The 25738-nt window shown below is 41.3% G+C and overlaps 1 protein-coding gene across 2 annotated transcripts in view; it reads left to right on the top strand.

Annotated features, from left to right (window-relative positions):
* The first annotated feature begins 302 nt into the window (after nt 1–302).
* VAV3 (vav guanine nucleotide exchange factor 3) overlaps nt 303–25738 on the top strand; it is a 399477-nt gene continuing 374041 nt past the window's right edge. Inside the window, exon 1 of one of the 2 annotated variants that reach the window (XM_063624405.1) lies at nt 303–814. In XM_063624405.1, coding sequence (XP_063480475.1) covers nt 611–814 — 204 coding nt within the window. In that variant the 5' untranslated portion in view covers nt 303–610. The remainder of the gene's footprint in view (nt 815–25738) is intronic. The other variant, XM_063624404.1, reaches the window with a different exon arrangement.

The raw sequence follows: 25738 nt of genomic DNA, 5'->3' as shown, positions 1-25738 counted from the left end.
GGCATTTGTTGTTTAGGGGGTCCTGGGGGACCCCATCGTATTACAGTATTCAGCCACACTCCGCGCAAAGCCGGGAAGCCGCCCCGAGAGAAGACCCCAGGACGCCGGGGGCTGCGTGAGCCCCGCAACGCTGCAGGCGGGGGCTTGGGATCCCCTTTGTAGCCGCCGCCCCCCTCTGCCGGCCCCTCCCCCGCGCCCCGCCCTCGGCCACCGACCCCAGCCCCGGCCGCCGGCGTGCTCCCACCCGCGCGTCTGGGGACTCGCGGACCGCAGCGAGACCGGCCGGCGCGCTGGGCATGCTCAGTGGCGGGCCGGGCGCTGAAGTCGGAAGCCTGTGCGCTGCAGCCGCCGCCGAGCCGGCCGGGGCGCACGGAGAACGCGCGGGACTCGCTGTAGCGGCGGCCGGGTCGCGGCGCACCCGGGCCGGGACCGGAGCCGAGCCCAGCGCGGCGCCCGCGACCCGCCGGCCGCGGCTCCTGCTCCCTCGATCCCGCGCGGGGAAAGGGCCGGCGGCTGTTGGCGTCGGCGGGGCGCGGAGGAACCGCGGCGGCGGCGGCGGCCGCATCCTTGCCGCCCGCCCCGGCCCAGCCGCGTCCCGGAGCCGTCGGGCATGGAGCCGTGGAAGCAGTGCGCGCAGTGGCTCATCCATTGCAAGGTGCTGCCCGCCAACCACCGGGTGACCTGGGACTCGGCTCAGGTGTTCGACCTGGCGCAGACCCTCCGCGATGGAGTCCTGCTTTGCCAGCTGCTTAACAACCTCCGGGCGCACTCAATCAACCTGAAGGAGATCAACCTGAGGCCGCAGATGTCCCAGGTGAGGAGGCCGGCGCGGGCGCCCCGCCTCCAGCCGGCAGCTCCCATTAATCATGCGGCTAATTTCTTTGTGTAAATGCAAACGTCTAGGTGCGCTGAGCTTGCCCTGCCTCCCAGCCTTCTGCTTTGGGACCACTTCGGCACCACTTTGGCTTTTCCTACCTTGGCTTGAAATGGTTTAGCTCCTCAAGCTGAATGCGAAAGCCTTGCGTCCGGAGATGGTGTGAGGATTTCGTAAAGGCTTTCTGTGAGGCGGGAAAGAAATAAGTTGTCTTAGGGTGCCTTTCACCTACTCTGCGTGTGTGTGGCGCGACAAAGGGAATTTGATAAAGCTCTTCTATAATAACGAAGGGGAGGGACGAAACAGGGTGATGGGGTAATTTGCCTTTAATCTCCTTTTGCTTTGCGTCTTGTACTCATGTTTTCCTGAAAGAGGAACCATGACATAAATGAGGACTCGAGGAAGTGAAGGGCGTTTCGTCCCATTATCTGTCCAGGAGTGACACTGGTCAAAGGGAAGAACAGGGAGCAGAACCCAGAGGCCGCCCCCAGGGCCCCTGAGCTGGTGGCCAGCCGGCAAGCTCCCGTTTACAGCTCTTCCTAAACCATGTGAGAAGGAGCGAGTCCAGCCTCTCTCAGCAGCGACAGGAAATGAGAAGTTTCACTAGAGATTCCGCTTTCCTTCCTGCAGTGCCCTGCTCAGGTGCTGTGGTGCCGGTCGTCTCCTGGGGCTGGAGCTGCCTCTTTGAGGGTGAAGCCAGACACCTCTGGAAGGTTGGGTACACCCTAGAGTCAGCTCAAAAGTCACAGTTCAGTGGAAGCGTAGTTTATTTGTCCTGTCGGAAAATTTTTGTACAGAAGGATGTTAAACTTGGTTCAGAGCCTCTTTCTCTTTCAGAATGTTAAAACAAAACAAAAAACCAAACTGCTTTCAACTTAAAAGGGAGAGGACAGAGCCCTCTCCATGACACATTTCAGCACTAATCCTCTATGACGCAGAGCCTCAGCTACTTAGCAACCAGAGCAGCGCCTTTTAAGAAGGAACGGACTTTATATGATTTAATAAGTATGTATTTAAAGTTAGAGGACACACAGTCATCTCTGATTCTTGGTGTCAGTGTTTCATCAGGGTCCCCTGCACTTCAGATTCTGCATTCCTTGCCTGTTTGCCTTCAACCTGCTGGTGGGCAGTCCCTAAGAAAGAACAGGCATGGAAGTGGGGAGAGCCATATGTATTTAAAAGTGAGGTAAATTATTTTATGCCCCCATAAACCTGCATGGTGTTTGCTACCTCTAGGTACCCCTTCAGAGTTGTCTCAACTCTGGATATTCCTTTGAGGGGTTTAGCAGACTTTTCTATTATGGTGGGAGCTGCAGTTAGCTACTCTCACACATCCCCATTTTCCACTTTGCCTGTAGCCTCAGGAGGCAGCGTGGGTCAGGATGCCTTGGCCCACCAGCAGGGAGTACAGTACTGTACACATTTCCTGGAACTTGTTTCCTGGAACTCTGAACAGTTGCTCTCAATAATCACGTTTTCTGGACAGCTGAAGACCTTTTTAAACCTTGAAGCCTTTATTTGAATGCTAACAATGGATGAGAATCATTTTGAATGTGTTTCCCTCTTCTCCTCTTACGTTAGATGTAATTTAATCTTTCTGATGACCAAAGATTGTCGTTATAAGCATCATTAATGAAAATTGAGCACATGCAATGCTCTAAGGGTTCTGTTCCCTAGTGGGGGTAGCAAAATGAGCAAACCAGGATACTTGCCCTAAAGGAATTATTACACTATGCTATCAGATGATAAATCACTGGGTTATAATAAGGTAAGTAGGACAGCTAATGACCTTCTTTGTGCCATTGCACTTTTGAGTTCTGAAGTCTGTTCAACCTTGAGGTTTCTGGTTCCAAATTAAGTACAGTTTCTCCTGTAATGTCCTATGAGAGGGTGCTTCCCTCAAATGTGATTCCTAGAAGGCTAGTACCTGAACCCGGGTGTGTCTGTTTTTGCTTACCTCTTGGTTCTTGGCCTCATTGCAGAGAGGCAAGGCTGCTGAACAAGTGGATGCTAGGCTGATGAGTTTGTATCATGCAGGTTGTCATTAAATCCTTTAATGAGACTTATGAAATGATTTTATGAAATAACTTGACATATTTAGCATGCTTATAGTGCTTAGCACATGTATTTAATAAATGTTTACTATTAGCAAAATTATAAAAAACATTTTTTCTGCTATTGTTATATTAAGAGTAATAGGTTCCAATAGAAATTTTAAAACAATTGTAGAGGCCTACCGGTTCCTTTGGGCTGATAACCCTAAACATTTTGCCTCTAACTACTCATATCTTTCTTGGGAAAGGTTCTAGCTGTAGTGAATAAACTACTAACCTGGTACAACTCTATCATGTCCCAGCAGAGTGTATTCCCCTGGAGTTAGAGATGTCATTACTAGTACTTGTGGCTTTTTGGTATGTCTGAGAGTCATTCTGTCTACTTGACTTAGATTCTGTTGAAGATATTAATTTGAAATAGACTACTTTTTATAGCACATGATCTCCTAAGCTGGGAAATAACTGGAAGCTGTCACTTCAGACTTTTGTGACATATTGAGACTGTAAAGAGCAGATGTTGACAAAAGAAATTTTAATTTATTGATGTTTTGTTTGTAGCCTGTTTAGCTTTCCCGAAAGAGGCTATAAAATGACCAGCCTTTTAAAATGAGTGTTTATTCCAGAGAGTGGGATGCCTTTCTATTCTCTGTTAGCCTTCTGCCTTGTTTGCATTTAAAAAAATAAATAACTGCAAATAATGACTGCTCAATTATAGGTTTGAATCTTGGAATCTTAATAAGTTAGTTGATTATCTTTCAAAATAAAGGCATGGATGGGATCCCAGTTTTCTTACTTATTGTTCTTTCTGGCTGTGGACATCAGTTTGTTTTTGATCTTGCCATCTTGGTAAGAGGATGATCTTTAGTTCAAAAATAAGTATATTTTTTCATGCTGATTTAGCTTTTGTGTTTATTTATGATGGGTTAAAGAGGTAAACATTAATCACAGTTATACATTTAACATGTTCCTCTTATTGTAGAATACAGTTAAGTAAAATGCAGTTGGCCAGTGAATATCTAAGAAATTTGGTGTCTGTGTATGTTAGATTTTAGTGTCTATATTTGAGATTTATTTTTCATCTGAAACAGTATTCTAGCCAGGACACAAAGCATGTGAATGATTCTGGAAGAGAAGAGCCTACTGGTGATAGCTGTACTGGGTGGGCAGCACATGCTGGGGTTGGGGTGGGGGGTGTGCCTGTGGAAGGGCATGAGTTACTGGCTTGATGTCACTTTTAGTGGTTAAGAAGATCTTCATGAATGCCTATAACCACCCCTAGATCTATCATGAATGAGAGTACCTTCGTCTTAGTTTGAAACTTAAAATTTTGCTTTGTACTATGCTTTATAGTAGGGGTAATACATTCAATGAGTTTAGTGGCCACTATGGACAGTATATGTAAACTTTGAATTGTCTAAATGAATAATTCAGACTTCAAGGATTCCTTCAATGAATATTTACTTGTTCCTACTATGTTCCAGGCACTGTTTTCGACACTGTCTTGGACAAACTCAACAAAGTCCCTGCCCTAAAGGGGTTTGGATTTTAGTAGAGTTGAACCATAAATAAATGACTGTATAATTTATTTATATTTTTATAGTTTTATATATAATTTTTTATATATAATTATTTATATATTTATATATAATGTGCTATGAACCCATTTGAAGCTGAGTTAGGAACTAGAGAGAAATGTAATACAATTTTATAGAAGGTAGTCAAGAAAGTCCTCTCCAAGGGAGTGACAATTAGGTGGGACCTGAAGCGAGTAAGGGAACACAGGAATGTCAGTGTTTGGAAAAAAGAATATTCCTGGCGGAGCGAATACCAAGTGCAAAGCTCCTGAGGTCACTAAGTGGCAGGCATACTGGAGGAACAGCAGGGTCAGTGTGGCTGGAGGAGAGTGAGTCTGGGAAAGAGTGGGAAACGTGAAGTCAGAGAGAAAATGGAAGCTCGATTTTTAGTACTTGTGGGCCACTTTAAGGACTTTGGATTTCACTTTGAGTGAAATGAGAGGTCAACAGAGGGTTGAGGAGAGGAGTGGCATGGCCTGATTTACCTTTTCTTTTCTTTTTTTTTTTTTTGTTTTTTTGAGACGGAGTCTTACTGTGTAGCCCAAGTTGGAGTGCAGTGGCCCGATCTCAGCTCACTGCAACCTCCGCCTCCCAGGCTCAAGAGTTTCTCGTTCCTGAGCCTCCAGAGTAGCTGGGACTACAGGCACGTGCCACTACTCCTGGCTACTTTTTTGTATTTTAGTAGAGAGGGGGTTTCACCATGTTGCCTAGAGTGTCTCCAACTCCTGAGCTCAGGCAGTCCACCCGCCTTGGCCTCCCAAAGTGTTAGGATTACAGGCATGAGCTGCCACGCCCAGCCCTGATTTACCTTTCCTACAGTTACTTTGGCTACCAAATTGAGAACAGACTGGAGAGCAGCAAGGATAGAAGTGGCCAGGCTAATACATCATTCAGGCAAGAGATGATGGCGGCTCTTACCAAAGCAATAGCAGGGCAGATGGTGGGAAGAGTAGGCTCTGAATATATTCCGAAGGTGGAGCCAGCAGGGGTTTATTGACGGACTAGATTAGGGATATGAGAAGAGAGGAGTCGAGTGTGTCTCCAGAATTTTTGACCTGAGAAACTGGATGATGAAGTTCCCATTTACTGAAATGGAGAGGACTAGAGGAAGTATGGTGTTGGGGTGTATGTGGGGAGAGGGGAAGGAATATCTGGAGCTAGTTATGATTGAAATGCCTAGTAGACATCTAGATGGGTACGCCAAGCAAGTTGGAGGAGTTGGAAATGTAGGTATAAAGTTTGGAGTCATCAAGGTGAGGATGGTATTTAAAATCATGAGACTGGGTGATACCACACAGGGAGTAGTGAAGAAAGAAGAAAAAGTCTGAGTGAGCCATTGGAGCATGCCTGTTCTTGAGGGCAGAGAGATGGGGAGAACCTGTGAAGGAGTTGAGAGGCAATGGCCATGAGGTAGGAGGGAAACCAAGTGAACAGAGTGTTTTTTGGAGGAGTGATGACATGTCAAATGCTGCTGATCAAGTGAGATAAGGACTGAGGATAGAAGATTTAAACAATATAAGGTTCCTTGGTGACCTTGACAAAAACAGATTTGGTGATGTGGTGGGCAAACACCTGATAATAGCAGAGGGTTGAGACAGCAAGTATAGACATCTCTTTAGGGAGTAATTTTGCTGTAAAGAGAACAGAAAAATGGGATAGTGGCTACTAGGGGAAAAGAAATGAAGATATGGGTTAATTAATTAATTAATTTATTTATTTTTGAGACAGAGTCTTGCTCCGTCACCCAGGCTGGAGTGCAGTGGTGAGATCTTGGCTCACTGCAACCTCTGCCTCCTGGGTTCAACGAATTTTCTTGCCTTAGCCTCCCAGGTAGCTAGGATTACAGGTGTGTGCCACCACGCCTGGCTAATTTTTGTATTTTGGTAGAGACGGGGTTTTACCATGTTGTCCAATCTGGTCTCGAACTCCTGACCTCAAGTCATCAGGCCGCCTTGGCCTCCCAAAAGTACTGGGATTACAGCTGTAAGCCACTGTGCCCGGCCTAGATATAGTTTATTTTCTTATGACTCAATTCTTAGTTTATACCTATTAAAAGAGCTCCTTTAGATGGACAGATTTTCTCATATGGTACTCTTGTGTAAATGTGTATGTATGTGAAAAGATATATCTATATATGAAGAATGAGAACATATGGGCACAGGGAGGGGAACATCACACACCGGGGCCTGTTGGGGGTTGGAGGGCAAGGGGAGGAATAACATTAGGAGAAATACCTAACGTAGATGACGGGTTGATGGGTGCAGCAAACCACCATGGCACATGTATACCTATGTAACAAACCTGCACGTGCTGCACATGTATCCCAGAACTTAAAGTGTAATGATAAAGAAAATATAAGAAAAATTTAAAGTGTTTTAAAATCTTCTTTTTGTTCAGATTGTGACTATTCCGAATACCACTTGAACTTAGAGTCATTGATTGCCATGTATTTTCATACAGTGTTGCCCTTTGAACATCTAGTGTTGGTGATGCAGCATTCCTAAAATAATTCATCACTGTTGTCTGTGAGATTTCCTTCTAAGCTGAGTTTTGATGCTGCTGTTATTATTTTAAATAAAGAGTTAAATAGTTTCTGTTATACACAACCATACATTGTTTTAAAAAACTATGATTTAGTTTTAGCATTGAGGCATGCATTCCAAATACATGTCTACACACTCCCTCCTCCCATACAAGGTGGTGTGACTTACAGATTTTTGGGTTATACAAAAGGGAAGGAGGAAGAACTGTTATTTTCCAAAAAGAATGGTGTGCCTAGTGACATTTTTAGTCAGTTCATTCAGAATAATATTCCTTAGTCTTCTCAGAAGTCATTAACCTCTTTGCCATTTGTTAGGTTATTCTCTTGGATAATCTGCCAGCATAATTTTAAACTCAACACCAATCAGGATCTTTTCATGTAAAGTAGTTGTGGCATCTTTAGGCATCTTAAGCACTTGTTCTGTCTGCGTGATTGGTGGCTTAACCTAGGTTCTCTAGAAAGCAGAGCCTGGGGTAAGGCACTGAAGTACTGAAACCCTCTTGGTGAGGTACAATCCCATGGCTTGCCAGAGTGAGGAAATGAGATTGTGTCTTTTTTTTTTTTTAAGATGGAGAAAATTATATCATGTTTGCAATACAAATGGGGTTGATCTAGTATAGATCACCACATATTTTCTAATTTTCAAATACAGTGGATTGTTTTTATTATTTTTCTCGAATCCTCTGTGGCAATTGATGTTACTGATCATCCCCTTCTCCTAAAACTCTCTCTTCTCTTTACTCTCACCACACCATATTCTCCTGGTTCTCTTGTACCTCTTATTATTCCTTCTCAGTTTTTGTTTGTTTGTTTGCTGGCTTCTCTTTATTGAAACATGTCTTAAACATTTTAGAGTTTTCTCTTTAGTTGTGTTTTGATTTCATACTCGCTTCCCTGTAGCATCTCATGACATCTGTGGTGTTACTTACCTTGCTGGATCCCAGATTCATACTGACAGCCTCAGTCTGCCTGTTTTACACCTCTGCCTCTATAGTTACAGTTGCTCCATAGGTATGAAGTCTGATCATTGTGGAAAGTTCACTCACAATAGAGAGGGGTGGATTGGATGGGACAAAACTAGGCGTGAGCAGGACTGGTACTGAAGTCATTCAACAGAAGATAAGGCCAGAGAAAGGAGGCGAATAGAGGGATAGGAACAAAAAAGATTAAAGTGATAATTATGAGTTGGGATGGATGGGACTTTGCAACCTTTTAGTTACAGAGAAAGAGTGGAAAGTATCTAGGTTGAGACCCAGGTTTCAGCATCAGGTGACAGAAGTGTCATAAAGAAGGGGCACATTTTAGTGAGAAAGGGAACACATTCTGTCTTGGACTCTGAGTTGGAAGTTATTATCAGTTACCCTCTCTCTTCTCAGTTTCATGCATCCCACTCTCTTAATACCCCTTTCTTTCAGGTTTGTTCTACTAATACCTAAAACCCAACAATCCTTTGAACTCATTGCTTCTACCACCTCTTAACTGCCTGATTCAGTTTTCATTTCCTTCCTACTTAGCTTAAATACTATAGCCATTATAATTCCCTGACTTCCCTCGATTTGTCCTGCTTGTTTGGATAAACAAATCCCTGGTAAAATTCAACTTGTTACTTATTCCCTGCTTACAACTGAGATGCTGAATGTAATGGAGGAAAACCCGCACCGTGCTGACTGCTCTCACTTTATGATTCCTAACCTCAAGTGGGCACCTTGGGCCATCCAGTCATCTGATTATATTTCTTTAATGTTCTCAAAGTATGGTCTGGAACTACTGGCAGTCCCTGAAATGCTTTTAGGGGTCCCACAATTTCAAAACTCTCTTTATGGTTTTATTTATAATTTAATAATAATAGATTATTTGCCCTCATTCTCATTTTCTAATGTGTATATAGAGGAGCTTTCCAAAGGTTGTGTGATAGTGCCCATGCCGTTGCTGTGGCTGACTGTAGAGTATATGCTTGTGTATGTTTCAAAGGCTTATCAGTTTAGAATTCTAGTATGTTAGACATTAATAGCTATGAAACCCCAAACAAAAGCTGCTGAGGATTCTCAATCACGTTTTAAGAGTGGAAAGGGGTCCTGAGGAAAAAAAAGTTTGAGAACTGCCTGAGACCATTTACTTTTTGACTCTCCAGATCACTCTATACTACCTTTTCTTCTTTCCTTAAACTTAACTTCATCACCTGCTTCTCCCTTCTTTCTCTCAACTTGTAACCTCACTTCCTATTCCAGTGAGAAAAAAGACAAAATTGGAGGAGAGTTTCCTCAGGCTCCCACCTTCCTGCATCTGTGCTCGTAGGTGATGCCTTCTCTCTTGCACTATGAGTGAGTTAACAGTGCTCCTGGCCAAGGCCAGTTTCTCCTTCACTCTTACCCCCATGCTCTTCTGCATCATCAGTTCTCTCTTGGATCTTTCCCGTTTGCATGCATGTATGCCCTTATTCCTTTCACTTGATGTGTGATATATTTTCAAAGTAGAGATAGAAACATGTGGATGAACATTGGGTGTGATGGAGAGCGACTAAGGATGCCTAGGGTTTGATCTGAGCTACTAGGGCAGGTGATCAGACAACCTCCTTATAACTTTAGTGGTTCCCGATGGACCATGGGATAAAATCCAACCTCCTTAGTATGCAAGAGCTCATGGTCTTGTCCTGCTTCATCTCTCAAAGCTCTTCTCCGCTCTGTACTTCTGACCTTTTTGCAGTTTCTTGAAAAGACTATGCTGTTAAGTGTCTCTGTGCTATTGCATATACCTTTTTGTCTGCTTGAAGTTCCCTTTTTCATTTGTCTACTTGAAGATTCAGTTCAAGAGTCATCTTTGTATTGTCTTCCCTGACTTTTCTCTCAGGTGTGGCTGAGCACATGCTGCTTTGTGCCACAGTGTCTGGTGGAATGCAGCATTTCTTGCTATTTTGCAGTTTTTTTTCCTTATCTGTCTCCCTTCCAGGCTTTGGCTTGATTGAGGATGCCATAGGCTAGTTCCTTTATATACAGCACTAGAAATGGACACAGGGAGTCATACCTAATAGGCATACATAAATAGGCATAGATTAAATTCATCAATTGGATGAAAATGGTGACACTTTCTTTACTTCCTTTTCAAATATCTACAAATTAAAAAAAAAAAAAACAACATAGCCAGCACTGACTGTCATTAAAAACCAAAAATACTTGTTAAGTGCCATTACTAATAATAGCAGGTAACATTACTTCACCACTTACCAACTGACTCTCAGAAAGTGACTAAACCTGTCTATCTGTCTTTTCTTTAGCTTCCTCATCTCTAAAATAGACCAAATAAAAGAACCTACCTTCTAGGGTTCTTGTGAGGGCTAGCTGAATTAATTAATGTGACTGGCTTATAACAAGTGCCCAATAGATGTTAACTATTTTTTACTATAATGATTATCACTACTTCTGTGGAAACATATAAGGCAGTTACTAAAACCTTCCATGCATTATCTCATCTAATTGTCCAACACCATGAGGCAGGCACTGTTATTTATCCCCATGTGGTGGATACTCTCTGAAGCTAAGAGGGGTTTAGTAACTTACACCAATAAGTGGTTTGTGGTAGAGCCAAACTTAGAATAAGAACATTAAGAGTGAGCTGAATTCTTGTCAGTGAGGCTATCGGCACATCTGAATGTGAACTGCAATGAGGACTGCAATGAATTTTCCCCCCGCCATGGTATTTTGCCGTAGTGGGGGGCTCCCTTGGAGGAGTGTTCTGATTGGCCTTGTGGCTGTTGTTAATAGCACCTCCTTACTAGTCAGATATTGAGTTAAAATTTTGCCTCAGGACAGGAGAATAGCTTGAACCTGGGAGGTGGAGGTTGCAGTGAGCCAAGATCGTGCCACTGTACTCCAGCCTGGGCAACAGAGCAAGACTTCATCTCAAAAAAAAAAAAAAAAAAAAATTGCCTCAGGATACTGAATGTATCTGGATGATTTCATACACATTTATCACACTATTCAGTATAAAATGGGTGTTAGACTTTTGACAGATATATAATGGGAAAAGGAAAGGAAATCAGGAAAACTAAGGAAAGTTAATTAGGGGAAGAGAGAAAGTGAGTGTAGCTGTTCCTTTTTGGCCTTTTAATACTGTGCCTTGTGACAGCTGATCTCAAGCACATGGTTTAATGCTCTATTCTGAAGTCAGGAGTGCCTACATTTCTCTGGGAAGCAGGAACACTGTTGTTTAAAATGATGTGCTTTGATAGGGCATTTTTTTTCTGTTATGAATATTCTCTTTGTAAATTCACAGACAATCTATTGTTAGCTATTATTTGGAGCATTATTTTATCGTATTTTTCATCCTCTGTTAACATAGACCCTGCATGGTGTTAAAGCCAGTGACAAGTTGACATTCTGGTTTTCCTTAATCTTGGGCATTTAGTGGATAGAACCATGAACAGCAAAGTAGTTCCTTTTGATTTCCATGTAAAATTATTTTTAAATTGTATTTTGCGCTGCTGTCTGAATGTGCTTTCAAAATCTGTGTTACAAGAAGTGTAGTCAGCTTTTGAGTTGCTTGCTTAACAGGAAGCCAGCAGCACATGCTACTCACATGAGGGTTCTGTAAAGGGTCAATTAATATGGAATATTTAATGATACACTTGATACTCACCTTCCATGATTTTCAGAATGCCTGTCTTAAAATAGATCTGTAACAGCTGGTCTGAATAAACAAGCATCGTGCTTCCCTATGCCTTTTCCTGGGAGCATGAGGGCAGCATGGTTTAATGGGAACACTTAAGGTGAGGAGTCAGGAGACCTGGGTTCTAGTCCCAGCTCTGTCTCTGACAGGCCGTGTGACCTTCGTGTTTCCTTCTCTTTGCCTCTGGCTTCTGTACTTATAGCAATAGCAGTGGATACTTACATGTGCAATAATATACTAAATAGCAACTAAAATGTTTTACACATATCTAGGCAGCATTATGGTTTCATGATCAGGGATCAGGCAGAAATGATTGAATCCCAGCTCTGGCACTTAACAACACTGACCCTGGGAAAGTTACTTTACTTATTGAATCTGTTTTCTCATCTGATAGGCAAGAAATTGTGGAATTTCTTTGCAGGATTGTGGTGAGAATGAAAATATTTAAATGCCTGGTACATGGTAGGTACTTGGTAAGATTATTTCCTTCCTTCTCCCCACTGCCTCCCCAGTCCTCGTGTCTGTGAGACAGGAAGAGTAAGATCTTATCACTGCTCTACAGAGGAGGAAATGGAGATGTGCCCTGGCTAAAGGGCTTTTCTCAAGGTCACACAGACAGAAAGTGGTGAAGACAGAACTTGAGTCCAATTGTCCTAATTCCAAATTCTGCGAAGTTTCCCGTTCCTGCTGCCAAATTCAGTGGATAGATGGCAAATTGCATGAGGAAATGACTGGAAAAGTGCTTTCAAAAAACAAGGCATGCCCTAGAAATGTAAAATGAGATTGTATTACTTTGCACTGAAAGTTGTTCTATTTAAAATGAAATATCTAAAATAACGAAATTTCTGTTATTTTATAGTCTGATTAGTTTGTGGATTATTTGCTTTTTGGTAATTTTATAGCCCCTCTACTTTCTGTTTGCTTCTGTTTTCATGGAAATTTGTGCAAGTGAAGCAATTATTTAAATCATCACATTGTCAGCTAAATGTTGGACTTTGTGGTAGATGCTGGGTATTCAAATGTGAATGAAACTCAATCCCTGACCCTGTGTTGCTTTTAGTCTATACAGTATGGGTTTTACTTCATATTTTCCCTTATAAAACAGTAGATGGGAAGGGAGACATTTGGGTTAGAGTGAATGGGCATGGCTAAAGTTTGGTAGGTGGGTAATGCTTTTCTGGATACATAGTTAATTTTGCTGATGTGTACATTATGCCACTAATGTCACAAAATGGATTTATTTATGTGTGTGCATGGCTCAAGGTATTTCTCTCCTGTCTTTCTTTTTTTAGGTTGAATTTATATATATTATATATATATATATATATATATATATAACTTTTATTATAAGTTCAGGGGCACATGCGCAGGTTTGTTACATAGGTAAACATGTGTCATGGGGGTTTGTTGTGCAGATTATTTCATCACCCAGGTATTAAGCCTAGTACCCATTAGTGATTTTTCTTGATCCTTTCCCTCTTCTCATCCTGCACTGTCTGATAGGCCCCAGTGTGTGTGGTTCCCCTCTGTGTGCCCATGTGATCTCATCATTTAGCTCTCACTTATAAGTGAGAACATGTGGCATTTGATTTTCTGTTCATGCGTTAGTTTGCTAAGGATAATGGCCTCCAGCTCTATCCATGTCTCTGCAAAAGACATGATCTCGTTCTGCATAGTATTCCACAGTGTATATGTACCACATTTTCTGTATCCAGTCTATCATTGATGGACATTTAGGTTGATTCCATGCTTTTGCTATTGTGTATAGTGCTGCAGTGAACATACGTGTGCATGTGTCTTTATACTAGAACAGTTTATATTCCTTTGGGTGTATATCCTGCAATGGGATTGCTGGGTCAAGTGGTATTTCTGTCTTTAGGTCTTTGAGGAATCACCACACTGTCTTCCACAAATGTTGAACTAATTTACACTCCCTTCAACAGTGTATGTGTTTCTTTTTTTCTATAACCTTGTCAGCATGTTTTTTTTTTTTACTTTTTAATAATAGCCATTCTGACTGATATGAGGTGGTTTCTCATTATGGTTTCGATTTGCATTTCTCTGAAGATCAGTAATGTTGAGCTTTTTTTCATATGCTTGTTGACTGCATGTATGTCTTCTTTTGAGAATTGTCTGTTCATGTTTTTTGTCCACTTTTTAATGGTGTTTGTGTTTTTCTTGTACATTTGTTTAAGTTCCTTATAGATGATGGATATTAGGCCTTTGTCAGATGCATAGTTTGCAAAAATTTTCTTCCATTCTGTAGGTTGTCTCTTTACTCCGTTGAGAGTTTCTTTCGCTGTGCAGAAGCTCTTTAGTTTAGTTAGATCCCATTTGTCAATTTTTGCTTTTGTATTTCTCTCCTTTCTGTAGACATTTGTACAGGGCACAAAGGCATAAAGATAAATCATATGAAGTTCCCACTTTTAGGGGGCGAAGAGAAAAGGGAGTTGATCTGGGAGTCAGGCTTTTGCAAGAATGCAGAAATAAAGTTATTGGATATTATAAGACTGGTGCGAAAGTGCATGCAGCTGGGTGAGAGAGATGAGACCAAGAAGAGGACAGAGACATGAATGGTTACTACAGAGGAAGAAGGTTTGAGAAATAAAACTGAGTAGAGAGAGAGTTATGTGAGATGAAGAATGTGCAAAGACATTCAGATCTCAGTGATGTCTCTAACAAAAATCTATTCTGAACAATGGTGTAGGACCCTTAATAACATTAGTACTGGAAATTTGGCCATACCATTTGCATTTGTCAGGAAAGACATTGAAGTACCTACCTTTGGTGGATAGGCTGGAGCATGAGATGATGGTCTATTCTCTTGAATATCTTGAAAGTTCAGGGAGCAAAAACTATAGAATTAAAATACTTAATGGACATCTGAAGTGCTAAAAGTAAAGAGGCTTGCTCTCTTTCTTCTAACCTCTAGACTTGCTACTTCTCCCTCCCTCACACGTACTAAGCCATTATCCTCCCTGTGCCCTTTAGTTGACTGATATCTCCTCATTTCCTGGTCCATCTGGTCTTGACTGTGTATTCTTGAGTCCTGTCAGAATTTATGATCAGCCTTTCCATTTTTACTCCAATTCCCTTCACCTTCTGTAACATGAGTTATGCCAGTCACCTGACTCCTAGAGCACCCTCCTTCTTAGGCTTTGCTGCACTTGCCCGTGAGCAGCAGAGAGCTGTTGGAGAAGGTGGCTTACCACCTTGCTTTTACCGTCCGTGTTCACTGCAATTTGCCCCTGTTTTCATTCACCTCTTTGCAGTGCCTCGTAACAACACCCTCTTGGCTTCCTGTCATTCCCCTGGTCATGTTCCAACCCTCCAAATCCCAGACAGCCTGAATCCCTAACTCTCTCTTAGTACTAGCAAGCTCAACTAGTCCTCATCATTACCACCCAGTCCTCCTGAACCCTGACTTGTCCTCAGTCTGTCCCATTCCACACACTACAATGGTGACTATTATTATTGTTACTAGAAGTAGCAGTAGCAACTATGCCAAACTTTACAAGTTACATTTGTATGCACATTTTTGCCTTCTGATTCCCAGAGAGAGTTTTGGGTCTTGAAGTAGATGTTTATAAAATTAGAATCTCAGAGAGAACCAGGTGCTGTGAGAACTTTGATTCTGAGAAGTTGGACACTATACAGTAGAAGTACTTTTTTTTTGGTTTGTGGTTTCCAGAACCCAGGGGTATGCTTGGAGAGCATTATCGATGAACCAGAAGCTCTCAAGTCACGTTTTTCAGTTCCCAGCAGCACCCAGGCTGTTTGTCCCCTCTTGCAACCAGCTCACAGCATCTGCTTATTTTGCAAGCCTGTTTTCATTAATGTTATGATTCAGTAGTACAACTTTCTTTTAATCATATAGGCAATGCCTGATAGAGAAAGTTGGTCTAGAGTAATTCTGTCACTTATCAATACTCCAAAATGTAGTTTTAGCAGAAAATCTTCAAATATGAGAAAGCATTTGTTGGCTAAGGAAAGTTAGTAAACTTAGTTCAGTCAGCCACACAAGAAATGCGTAAGTTCAGATTATTATGACAAATAGAACTGTGTGTGTGTCCATACGTGTACTTTGGGATTCCGTAAAATATAGCAAATTAATTCATCCTCAGTAAGGAGAAAGCAGGAACTGAGAGCTCTGGAGCTCAGAATGGGTGGTTACACAAAAGATTTGGGTACTTCCAGAGACACTGTTGAAGAAGATAATGTTCAGGCATATAATCCCAGCATTTTGGGAGGCTAAGGTGGGAGGATTGTTTGGGCCCAGGAGTTGAAGACCAGCCTTGGCAACATAGAGGCCCATCTCTACAAATTTTTTTTTTTTTTTTTTTAATTAGCTGGGCACTGTAGCACATGCCTGTACTCCTAGCAACTTGGGAGGCTGACGTGGAAGGATCTCTTGAGCCTGCAGGCAGGGTCAAGGCTGCAGTGAGCCATGATCATGCCACTGCACTCCAGCATGGGCAACAAAGCAAGACCCTGTCTCAAACAAACAAACAAACAAACAAACAAAAACAAACAAAAAGAAAAAAGATTGTTTATAAGTAATTGTTGAAAAATAAATGAATTATATGTAAAAAAAAGAATGTGACATAAAATGTTTCTTAAACTACATATAAATGCAACCAGCTAAACTTCATTTATGCAAATATTTGGAGAGTTTCTAGATTCTGACTTTGAGCCTAAGGGCTTTTAATTAATACACTATTCTAATAAGCTTGTGAGGCAGCATGGTATAATAGAAATTGTAGTTTTCATTCCTTTTCATTAAGCCTGTTTAAGTCTAAGGGGATATAGGTTGTAAGTTAAAATGGGAATGAAGCATAGTTGAAAGTTAAGTTTGCAATGGTAAACACTGTAAAACATGGATTCAGTAATTAAAAAACCATATTAATCTTGGACCAGAATGGTCCTATTTGAATGAACCATTGTGGCAATTCAGTTTATTGCTTTTGTTTATTTGTTCATTTATATTTTTGAGATGGAGTCTGTCTTGCCCAGGCTGGAGTGCAGTGGCGTGATCTCAGCTCACCGCAACCTCCACTTCCTGGGTTCAAGCAATTCTCCTGCCTCAGCCTCCTCCTGAGTAGCTGGGATTACAGGCACATACCACCACGCCTAGCTAATTTTGTATTTTTAGTAGAGATGGGATTTCGCCATGTTGGCTAGGCTGGTCTTGAACTGCTGACCTCAGGTGATCTGCCCACCTCGGCCTCCCAAAGTGTTGGGATTACAGGCATGAGCCACTGCGCCCGGCTAGCTTTATTGTTGAAAGAGTTATATACAATTATAGTGCTGAAAAAATCGTTACAGACAATTCTAGTTCAGCAGCTTGGTTTTAAAAATGAGCAGTGTAGGTCCTCTGATATGTATACAATGGTTTGACCAAGGTTACTTGGTTTACCAGAACCAGTCTAAACGCAGGTTTTCATTACAGAACATGAATGACCTGGGCCCTCAGGAGAAGTTTAAATCATGTTTATTCTCTTAATTTTTGTTTTTTTTTTACAAGATCAGGAAGTACTTCAGTTCAGAATTTCTCATGTGAAGCACTTATTATGAAGACCTTATTTTCTCTCATTCATGCATGTTTTTCATTTTTTGGATGCAGTAGTTTAGGGGAATCCGTAAAGGTGAGGGTACAGAGTCTCAGACTTTGGAACTTAGAATGTCCTGGAAGGATTGAAAAAGCATTGAAAAATGATTAATGAAAATTATAAAATCAAAGATCTGATGCTTAAAGGAGTAAATCCACAGCTATCCAAAACTTAGCCATTCAGCATTACTCAGTTCCTAGGAGAGCAGTTTTGCTATTTTAAGCCAGATAACAAAAATGTGTCCCAAATTCCCAAGGGTATGAGTATTCATGTATGTTTAAGCGTCACCATAAGTTATTACTCCTAGGTTGTGAGTTCCATGAAGTTAGGGACCATTTGTTTGTCAGTTTCCTGTTCTTAGCTCAGTACCTGGCACAGGGTGACTGCTCCCAGGAATGGCCATTGAGTGATTATTTAATGAATCCTTCACATTGGCCTTAATGTTGGTTGGATGAGAATGCTAGATATTTTTTAATCCTAGGATGAAAAAATTACAATATTCTGCCAGTAGTTCTGCAGTGGGAGGCAGCATGTTATATTGAAAGAATATGGACTTTAGCATTGGCCAGACCTCGGTTCAACTCATGCACCATTAGGTGAATGGCTGTGGGCAAATTCCTCAATCTCTCAACATATTAATTTTCTTTCTTATGAAGTGGGGATAATTCCTACTGCAGAGTGTTGTGAAGAGTAAGTGAACTCAGATGGGCAAGATACCTAGCACAGCACCAGAGACGTAGTGGACAGTTGGCAATCATGTGAGATTCTTTCTCTTCTCCTGTCCCACACCATCATCTGATCTTCTCATGGTATAGGGCTTTCCTCACAGTTCTTTTGGAATTCTATAACTTTGCTTGTCTATGGCAAACTTTTCTTCTCTGTAGTAGTCATTTTTGTGCAGATGTTTTATTTAGACTCATTGAATATAAGACTTGGAATATTGTGGCTTTCAAAAATGATATAATTGGCACATTTTAATCTGTTGATTTGTCTGTTGGCAATTTCATATGTGTAACACTCTACCCAGAATTGGGAGACGTGCATTCCACATGACTCCATTGCTGATAAGCTCAGTGATCTCTAAGTCTCCATTTTCTCTGTGATCACCAGTGGGTGGCATTTTATAGCAAAAAGGTTGTAGGCTTTAGAGTTCAAATTTTGGATCTGCTACTAATTAGCTGGATGATCTAGGGCAGGCTCTTTTCCCTCTGGGTTCCCTCGGCTTCCTCTGGAGGACACCACTGTCTATGCTGTAGGCTGCTGTCATGATTTGATAAGATAAAGCATGACAAATTCCTGCCTTAGAGCTTTGAATGTTGTAAACTCTTAATAAAAGAGTGGCAAAACACCTTCCACTAAATACTATTATGGTTGGTGTTATTAATGTCTGTTTCCCTTAGGTAGTTGACGGATCCAGTAATAGAACATAATTATTATAGCTGAAGAATTTTAGAAGACACTGAGCAATTTCTTCAAGGTCACATAGGAAGTGATAATGGAATAGCATGTAGTTGTGAAAATGAGGAATAGTCTGTCTTATTAATATGCTCCTTATTTGTGGAATCAGTTATTTGGATTATTTTCAGTACTTCTCTTTTATGGATAGCATGACTGTCCATGTCCTTGTGCAGATTATTTTCCCCCTTTGGATTTTTTCCTTCAGCTTTGTTTTCCAATGCAAAATTTCTAGTTCAATGGTCATAAACATTTTTATAGCTCCTGTTAACATTGCCAGATAGTGTGCAGAGAAACAGTTCTAGTGGACAAAAAGCACAGATTTCCAAAGTCTTGGTTAAAAACAAAGACTTGAGTGGCATGTAGATTTTATTCCAATCTCAGTCACTTATTTGTGAAATGACTTTGTACAGATTGCTTAACCCCTCTCAATCTATTTTCTCATCTGTAAAATGGGATAAAAGTAGCTACCTCATGATACTGGTCAAGCTATTATTGCAGGATGTTTATAGTGCTCAGCCTTCATTATCTTGAATCCACGTCTGCTCTTCTCCACTCTCCATCTTTCACTTGGACCACTGCCTCCTAATTAGTCTCCCTATGTGTATTCTGCGTCATGCCAATGCATTATCCCATCTGCATTGTCAATAATCTTGATAAATAGCCAAAACATTAATCTTATCGAGTGAACCCCTTTGTAACCCTTAGAATGCTTCCCCATGCTTGGAGCATGGACCCTGTCGCCCTCCCCAGCCTCAACTCCCTCCTCTCGCTCATTCCATAAACAGCCATTCCCAGAATTTATCACACCATTTTTTTCTTCTAGAGTTGGAACTTGCCATTTTCTTTTGTTTCTTGGTTTCCAAATACCCCTTGTATACATCTTATCCTTTTAAATATTATTTTTGTGACTGTTTTTCTTTTCTTTTTTTTTTTTTTTTCTGAGACGGAGTTTCGCTCTTGTCGCCCAGGCTGGAGTGTAATGGCGTGATCTCGACTCACTGCAACCTCTGCCTCCCAGGTTCAAGTGATTCTCCTGCCTCAGCCTCTCGAATAGCTGGGATTACAGGTGCCCACCACCATGCCTGGCCAATTTTTATATTTTTAGTAGAGATGGGGTTCACCATGTTGGCCAGGCTGGTCTCGAACTTGACCTCAGGTAGTCCACTCGTCTCAACCTCTCAGAGTGCTGGAATTACAGGCGTGAGCCACCACGCCTGGATGTGACTGATTTTTCTACTAGATCTAAGCTTCATGATGGCAGGGGCCACTTATATTTTTATTCACTGTTGATTCCTGGGGATCAGCACAATGACCAGCACTAGTGCTCAATAAATATGGAGGAATGTATAAATAACTATATAATAACTGTTATTAGTAGCAATAAACAAGAGGGAAATAATTTTAGATATTTATTAAATGACTTTGTAAGTTTAAATTGCTCGAAATTAAATATGTAGATGTTTTTCAAGGGCCTCTAAAAATTCAAATGTATCTTGTAATTAAATAAGATCTTGTTTTTTTCTTATATAATCTTTCATGTTAATGAGGGAAAGTCTGAAGAGAGGGCAAATGAACGTAGTTTAATATCTAGCAGTCTTTCATCTTAGCCAACATTCTTCACCCAAGCCCTGTAATAACATTACCTAAACCATCCAGGTGGCTGGGCATAGAATCATCTTGAGCCAAATAGCAGAAGGATTTAATGATGAAGTTGAACATTCTTAAAAAATTAGATTATGCCTGGTACATTTCCTTTCATCTGAGACCTCCTGCTATTTTGGTTTGCATATCCCAAAAGTGCAAGCTATTTCATATTACACTGTTAACTTCTGCAGGTTCAAAACTGCATTTTGTGGCCAGGCGCAGTGGCTCATTCCTGTAATCCTAGCACTTTCGGAGGTCGAGGCGGGCAGATTGCCAGAGCTCAGGAGTTCGAGACCAGCCTGGGCAACATGGTGAAACCCTGTCTCTACTAAAATAGAAAAAATTAGCTGGGTGTGGTGGTGCATGCCAGTAGTCCCAGCTACTCGGGAGGCTGAGGCAGGAGATTTGCTTGAATCTGGAAGAGGGAGGTTGCAGTGAGCTGAGATTGTGCCACTGCACTCCAGCCTGGGTGACAGAGTGAGACTCTGTCTCATAACAAACAAACAAACAAACAAACAAAAAACTGCATTTTGTTCATTCAGAAATAGAGTTCATTCTTTCATTCATTCAGCATTTATTTCACCGCTACAATATTCAAAGCCCTCATTAGGCACTGAAGATATAACACAGTATTCAGGTTATAAGAGAGGTATATTTTGGAGGATACACACTCTCCCTATATCTCATGTTTACCTATGGAAGAACTTTTGTTAGAGTATTAGCATATACCTGGGTATGTATATGTGACTTAGTTTCTTCTTCTTCTCTTTGAGACTTACTTACCTGCAAAGAGAGTAGTGGTTTTACAGTCTATTCTCATTTTTATGACAAGCTAAGCAGAGTAGGTCATGTCTCCAAGGGAGAGGCTTACCACATGGGGAGAGGGTAAGTAGAAGACGAGAGGGGGTCCTGCATCCTTAAGCCACAGTTTCCAATATATGTTAAGTTTTGTTAGTAAAAACACCTACATTTCTATCTGTTTTCTGTATCTTTGCTCCTTGGGTTTTTCACTCAGTAGGAAAGAGGAGTATTTATTATTTTGACCTTGGGAGACTGTGAAGCTTATGGCAGCCTAGCCTACAGGCAAATGACTGTGAAAACCAGGCACAGCTGTTTGTGATGGGTGTTTAGGCCTTAGCAAGTGCAGGATGCACTGATCTTGGCAAGTGGAGCCATGCTGGGCTTTGTGGGTGGGCTTTTTGGGTTTTGTGGGTACAGCTTGGACTTGTGTTGCAGGTGAGGCTGAGGAAGGGGTTTGACATTTTTAGTCATTTGGGGTGGAATAGCATTTGCTGCTTTTACTGTATTTCAGTCAAGGCTCTAGGCCACGACTTCAAACTGTAAAAGCCACAGAGTTTTGTTTTGTTTTGTTTTGAGACAGAGTCTTGCTCTGTTGCCAGGCTGGAGCACAGTGGCACCATCTCGGCTCACTGCAACCTCTGCCTCCCAGGTTCAAGCGATTCTCCTGCCTCAGCCTCTCAAGTAGCTGGGACTACAGGTGTGCACCACCACGCCCAGCTAATTTTTGTACTTTTAGTAGAGATGGGGTTTCACCATGTTGGCCAGATGGTCTCGATCTCTTGACCTCGTGATCTGCCCACCTCGGCCTCCCAAAGTGCCAGGAAGTTTTAAGAGTTCTATTGTGTGAGGTTCTTTCTTTAAATTGTGAGAAACAAGCCAAGGAAATGATGAATTGGCTTCACCACATTCACTTAATTTTGTTCTATGCCAAATGAAGGCCCTGGAGTAATCTTATGTAATTTTGTAGTTTATCTACAAATCTTAATAGGCCACCTGTGATATGACCAACCTCAACTGACTAACCAAGAGCAGACCAAGAAAGCATCCTCTGTATACATATATCAAAACATCACTCTGTATCCCATAAATATGTAAATTTGTTACATGTGAACTAAAAATAAAAAGGGAAAAAAGATGGCCAGAGGTGACTGGCCACCAAGACTCTAAGAGTAGGAGATCTGGTGTGCCACAGAGAAAGGAATTGAATCAGAACTAAGTCAAAAAGGAACACATCCTCTCTGCAGACAAGCGGGTCTCAAAGACAAGACCTGTGAGAAGCTGAACTCTACACTGCCTAGGGGGAAGAAGCATTGTTCTAATACCCCAACAGAAGTTCCTCTACAAGAAAGCATGAGTTTTGTTTGCTCTGGATTTCATAATTAAGTTGTGGCCATTAGGTCATGCAACTGTAGCTGTAAAAGATGTTGGATTTTGTTATTTAGCAGATAAAAAGGAATGGGGGTGGCCCTTAAGAAATATATGGCATATTCTTGGGTTGAGATAGACAAACAAGTCAGTAAACTTATTGCAAACCAAAAAGTTAAGAAGATGATTACAAAGGCCTGGGCTTGGTATGGATTCTAGAGATCAGGTTTTTTTAGAATATCAAGGGGAAATTAGAATTGGTTTGAAAAATATGTTTTGTTATGATCAGAAAAGAAGCAGTGGTAGACTGAAAAGACTAAGCTAGGAGAAATGTTCACATTTCACGAGAGGTATGAAGGGAAAAATGAGATCTTAAGTCAGGATACACAGATATAAAAAGGAAAAGAGATTCACTCTAATGATTACCAATTAGAAAGTGTGATGGGCCTGAAGAAGTGAGACAAGATCTGAAATTTTTTTACCAGGCTCAGAAAATGTTGCCAAGTGTCCCTTTAAAGATGTAGCGAGAGTCTGAAGTATGATTTGTAAGGCCAAGGGCTGGATATGGTCTTGCATTTTGTACACTGAGTGAAGATTTCTGTTAGTAGGGGTTGAAATGTAACTGCTGTCTTCTCGCTGTGGGATCTCACCAGGGTTTACATCTGCCCTGGAGGGGTACTTTCTTCTAGTTTGTATTAAATATATATCATCTCACTAGGCTAGTGTTGGTGACCCTGGGATAGCAATATCAAGTGGTTACAGAAAAGTTGCATTTGCAGGGGAAAGCCCAGCGATGCCAGCATAACATACTGAAGAATTCACTGAGTTTCAAGGTGTTACCATTACTGTGATTGGGCAGGCAGGTATCACTTGCACCCTGAAGGAACATTCTCAAAGTTTTTTGGAGTTCAGACTCTAAGGGGAGGCAGGAAAAGATGAGGGGTATTCTAGGAGGAGACAGTCTAGGGCTGGCTGGATGTGGCCTGATGAGAGTCACCTCCTGGCTGGGATTATGTAACTCGGGAAGTGAAGGTTGACAAGATTTATTTAAATAATAAATGCATTTTTTTGGGGTATGGGAGATCATATTCAGAACCTTAAAATTCTCTGTCATTTGGGAGATTTTATGATAAAAATTGAGGAATATGTTAGAAAATCAAATATCTGGTGCAGGAAGTTAAAGAGAAAATAAGCCATTTATTTCTACCCAACAGTGATAGCTCTAAAGAGGAAGAGGTGGGAAGATGGGAGGAGCCTCTGAAGTTTTCTCAAAAGAAAATGAGATCAGTGTATGAAAATTAAACATGAGGGATATACCCTACTTCTGGCAAAACAAACAAAACAGAAGTACTGAGGACCTGGTCATTAAAATGTATAGAAACTCTAATCTTTTAAGTGTCCATAAAAAGGTGTAGATCGTCACAGGCCCCGAAGGATGTTGGCCTCAGAAATGGTTCTGGAATCAAAAGAAGTTCTCAAATCTTCTGGAGTTCACTTGGAAAAAATGAGAGGACTAAGAGATGACCTTCCTCACGAAGCAGTTTTTACAGCCCAAAGCAATTACACAGCAAAAAGCCGTTGCAACAGATGCTGTTGCCCAAGACTAAAAATTTCTGCTTGCAAAAGATTGTGAACATGGTGGCTCTACTACGCAGAGACCACATTCACTTTAGTCCTTTAGTACAAGAAACATGAGACTCAGAAGAAGTAGAAGATAGGAAATTTAGAATGTGCGGGCTGGGAAAGAAAGATTCTACAAATAGGGCCTGGAGGGACTACGGCTGCCACCACTGCAAATTTCTGAACTTTGAAAGAAGTGGGTGATGCCCCAAATGCCAGGCTTTGAGGAAGAAGACACTTTGCAAAGTTAGATTTTTTCCTGCCAGTATGCATGGGGCCAAAATTAACCTCCTGCTTGAAGATTTCTCCTAGTTGAGGGTTTTTTTTTAAATTGTGCTAAAATATACATAGCATAAAACTTACATTTTAACCATGTTGAAGTATATAATTCTGTGGCATTAAGTACATTCACACTGTTGTGCAATCATCACCACCATGCATCTCCAGAACCTTTTCATCTTCCCCAACTGAAACTCTATACAATAAACAACAACTCCCCCTCAAGCCCCTGGCAACCCCCTTTCTACTTTGTCTCTCTGAATTTGACTACTCTAGATACGGCATATAAATGGAATCATACAGTTTTTGGCCCTTTGTGACTAGCTTATTTTATTTAGTTTAATGTCCTGAACGTTTATCCATGTTGTAGCCTGTGCCAGAATTTCTTTCCTTTCTAAGGCTAAATAATATTCCGTTGTACAGACACCACTTTTTGTTTGCTTTTTCTTTTTATTTTATTTTATTTATTTATTTTTTATTTTTATTTTTTTATTATAATTTAGGTTTTAGGGTACATGTGCACAATGTGCAGGTTTGTTACATATGTATCCATGTGCCATGTTGATTTCCTGTACCCATTAACTTGTCATTTAGCATTAGGTATATCTCCTAATGCTGTCCCTCTCCCCTCCCCCCACCCCACAACAGTCCCTGGAGTGTGATGTTCCCCTTCCTGTGTCCATGAGTTCTCGTTGTTCAATTCCCACCTATGAGTGAGAACATGCGGTGTTTGGTTTTTTGTCCTTGCGATAGTTTACTGAGAATGATGTTTTCAAGTTTCATCCATGTCTCTACAAAGGACATGGACTCATCATTTTTTATGGCTGCATAGTATTCCATGGTGTATATGTGCCACATTTTCTTAATCCAGTCTATTGTTGTTGGACACTTGGGTTGGTTCCAACTCTTTGCTATTGTGAATAGCACCACAATAAACATACGTATGCATGTGTCTTTATAGCAGCATGATTTATAGTCCTTTGGGTATATACCCAGTAACGGGATGGCTGGGTCAAATGGTATTTCTAGTTCTAGATCCCTGAGGAATCGCCACACTGACTTCCACAATGGTTGAACTAGTTTACAGTCCCACCAACAGTGTAAAAGTGTTCCTATTTCTCCACATCCTCTCCAGCACCTGTTGTTTCCTGATTTTTTAATGATGGCCATTCTAACTGGTGTGAGATGGTATCTCACTGTGGTTTTGATTTGCATTTCTCTGATGGCCAGTGATGATGAGCATTTCTTCATGTGTT

The sequence above is a fragment of the Symphalangus syndactylus genome, chromosome 12 (genome assembly GCF_028878055.3).
Source record: "Symphalangus syndactylus isolate Jambi chromosome 12, NHGRI_mSymSyn1-v2.1_pri, whole genome shotgun sequence".
NCBI lineage: Eukaryota > Metazoa > Chordata > Mammalia > Primates > Hylobatidae > Symphalangus > Symphalangus syndactylus.
This window is presented reverse-complemented; position numbering and strand designations above follow the sequence as displayed.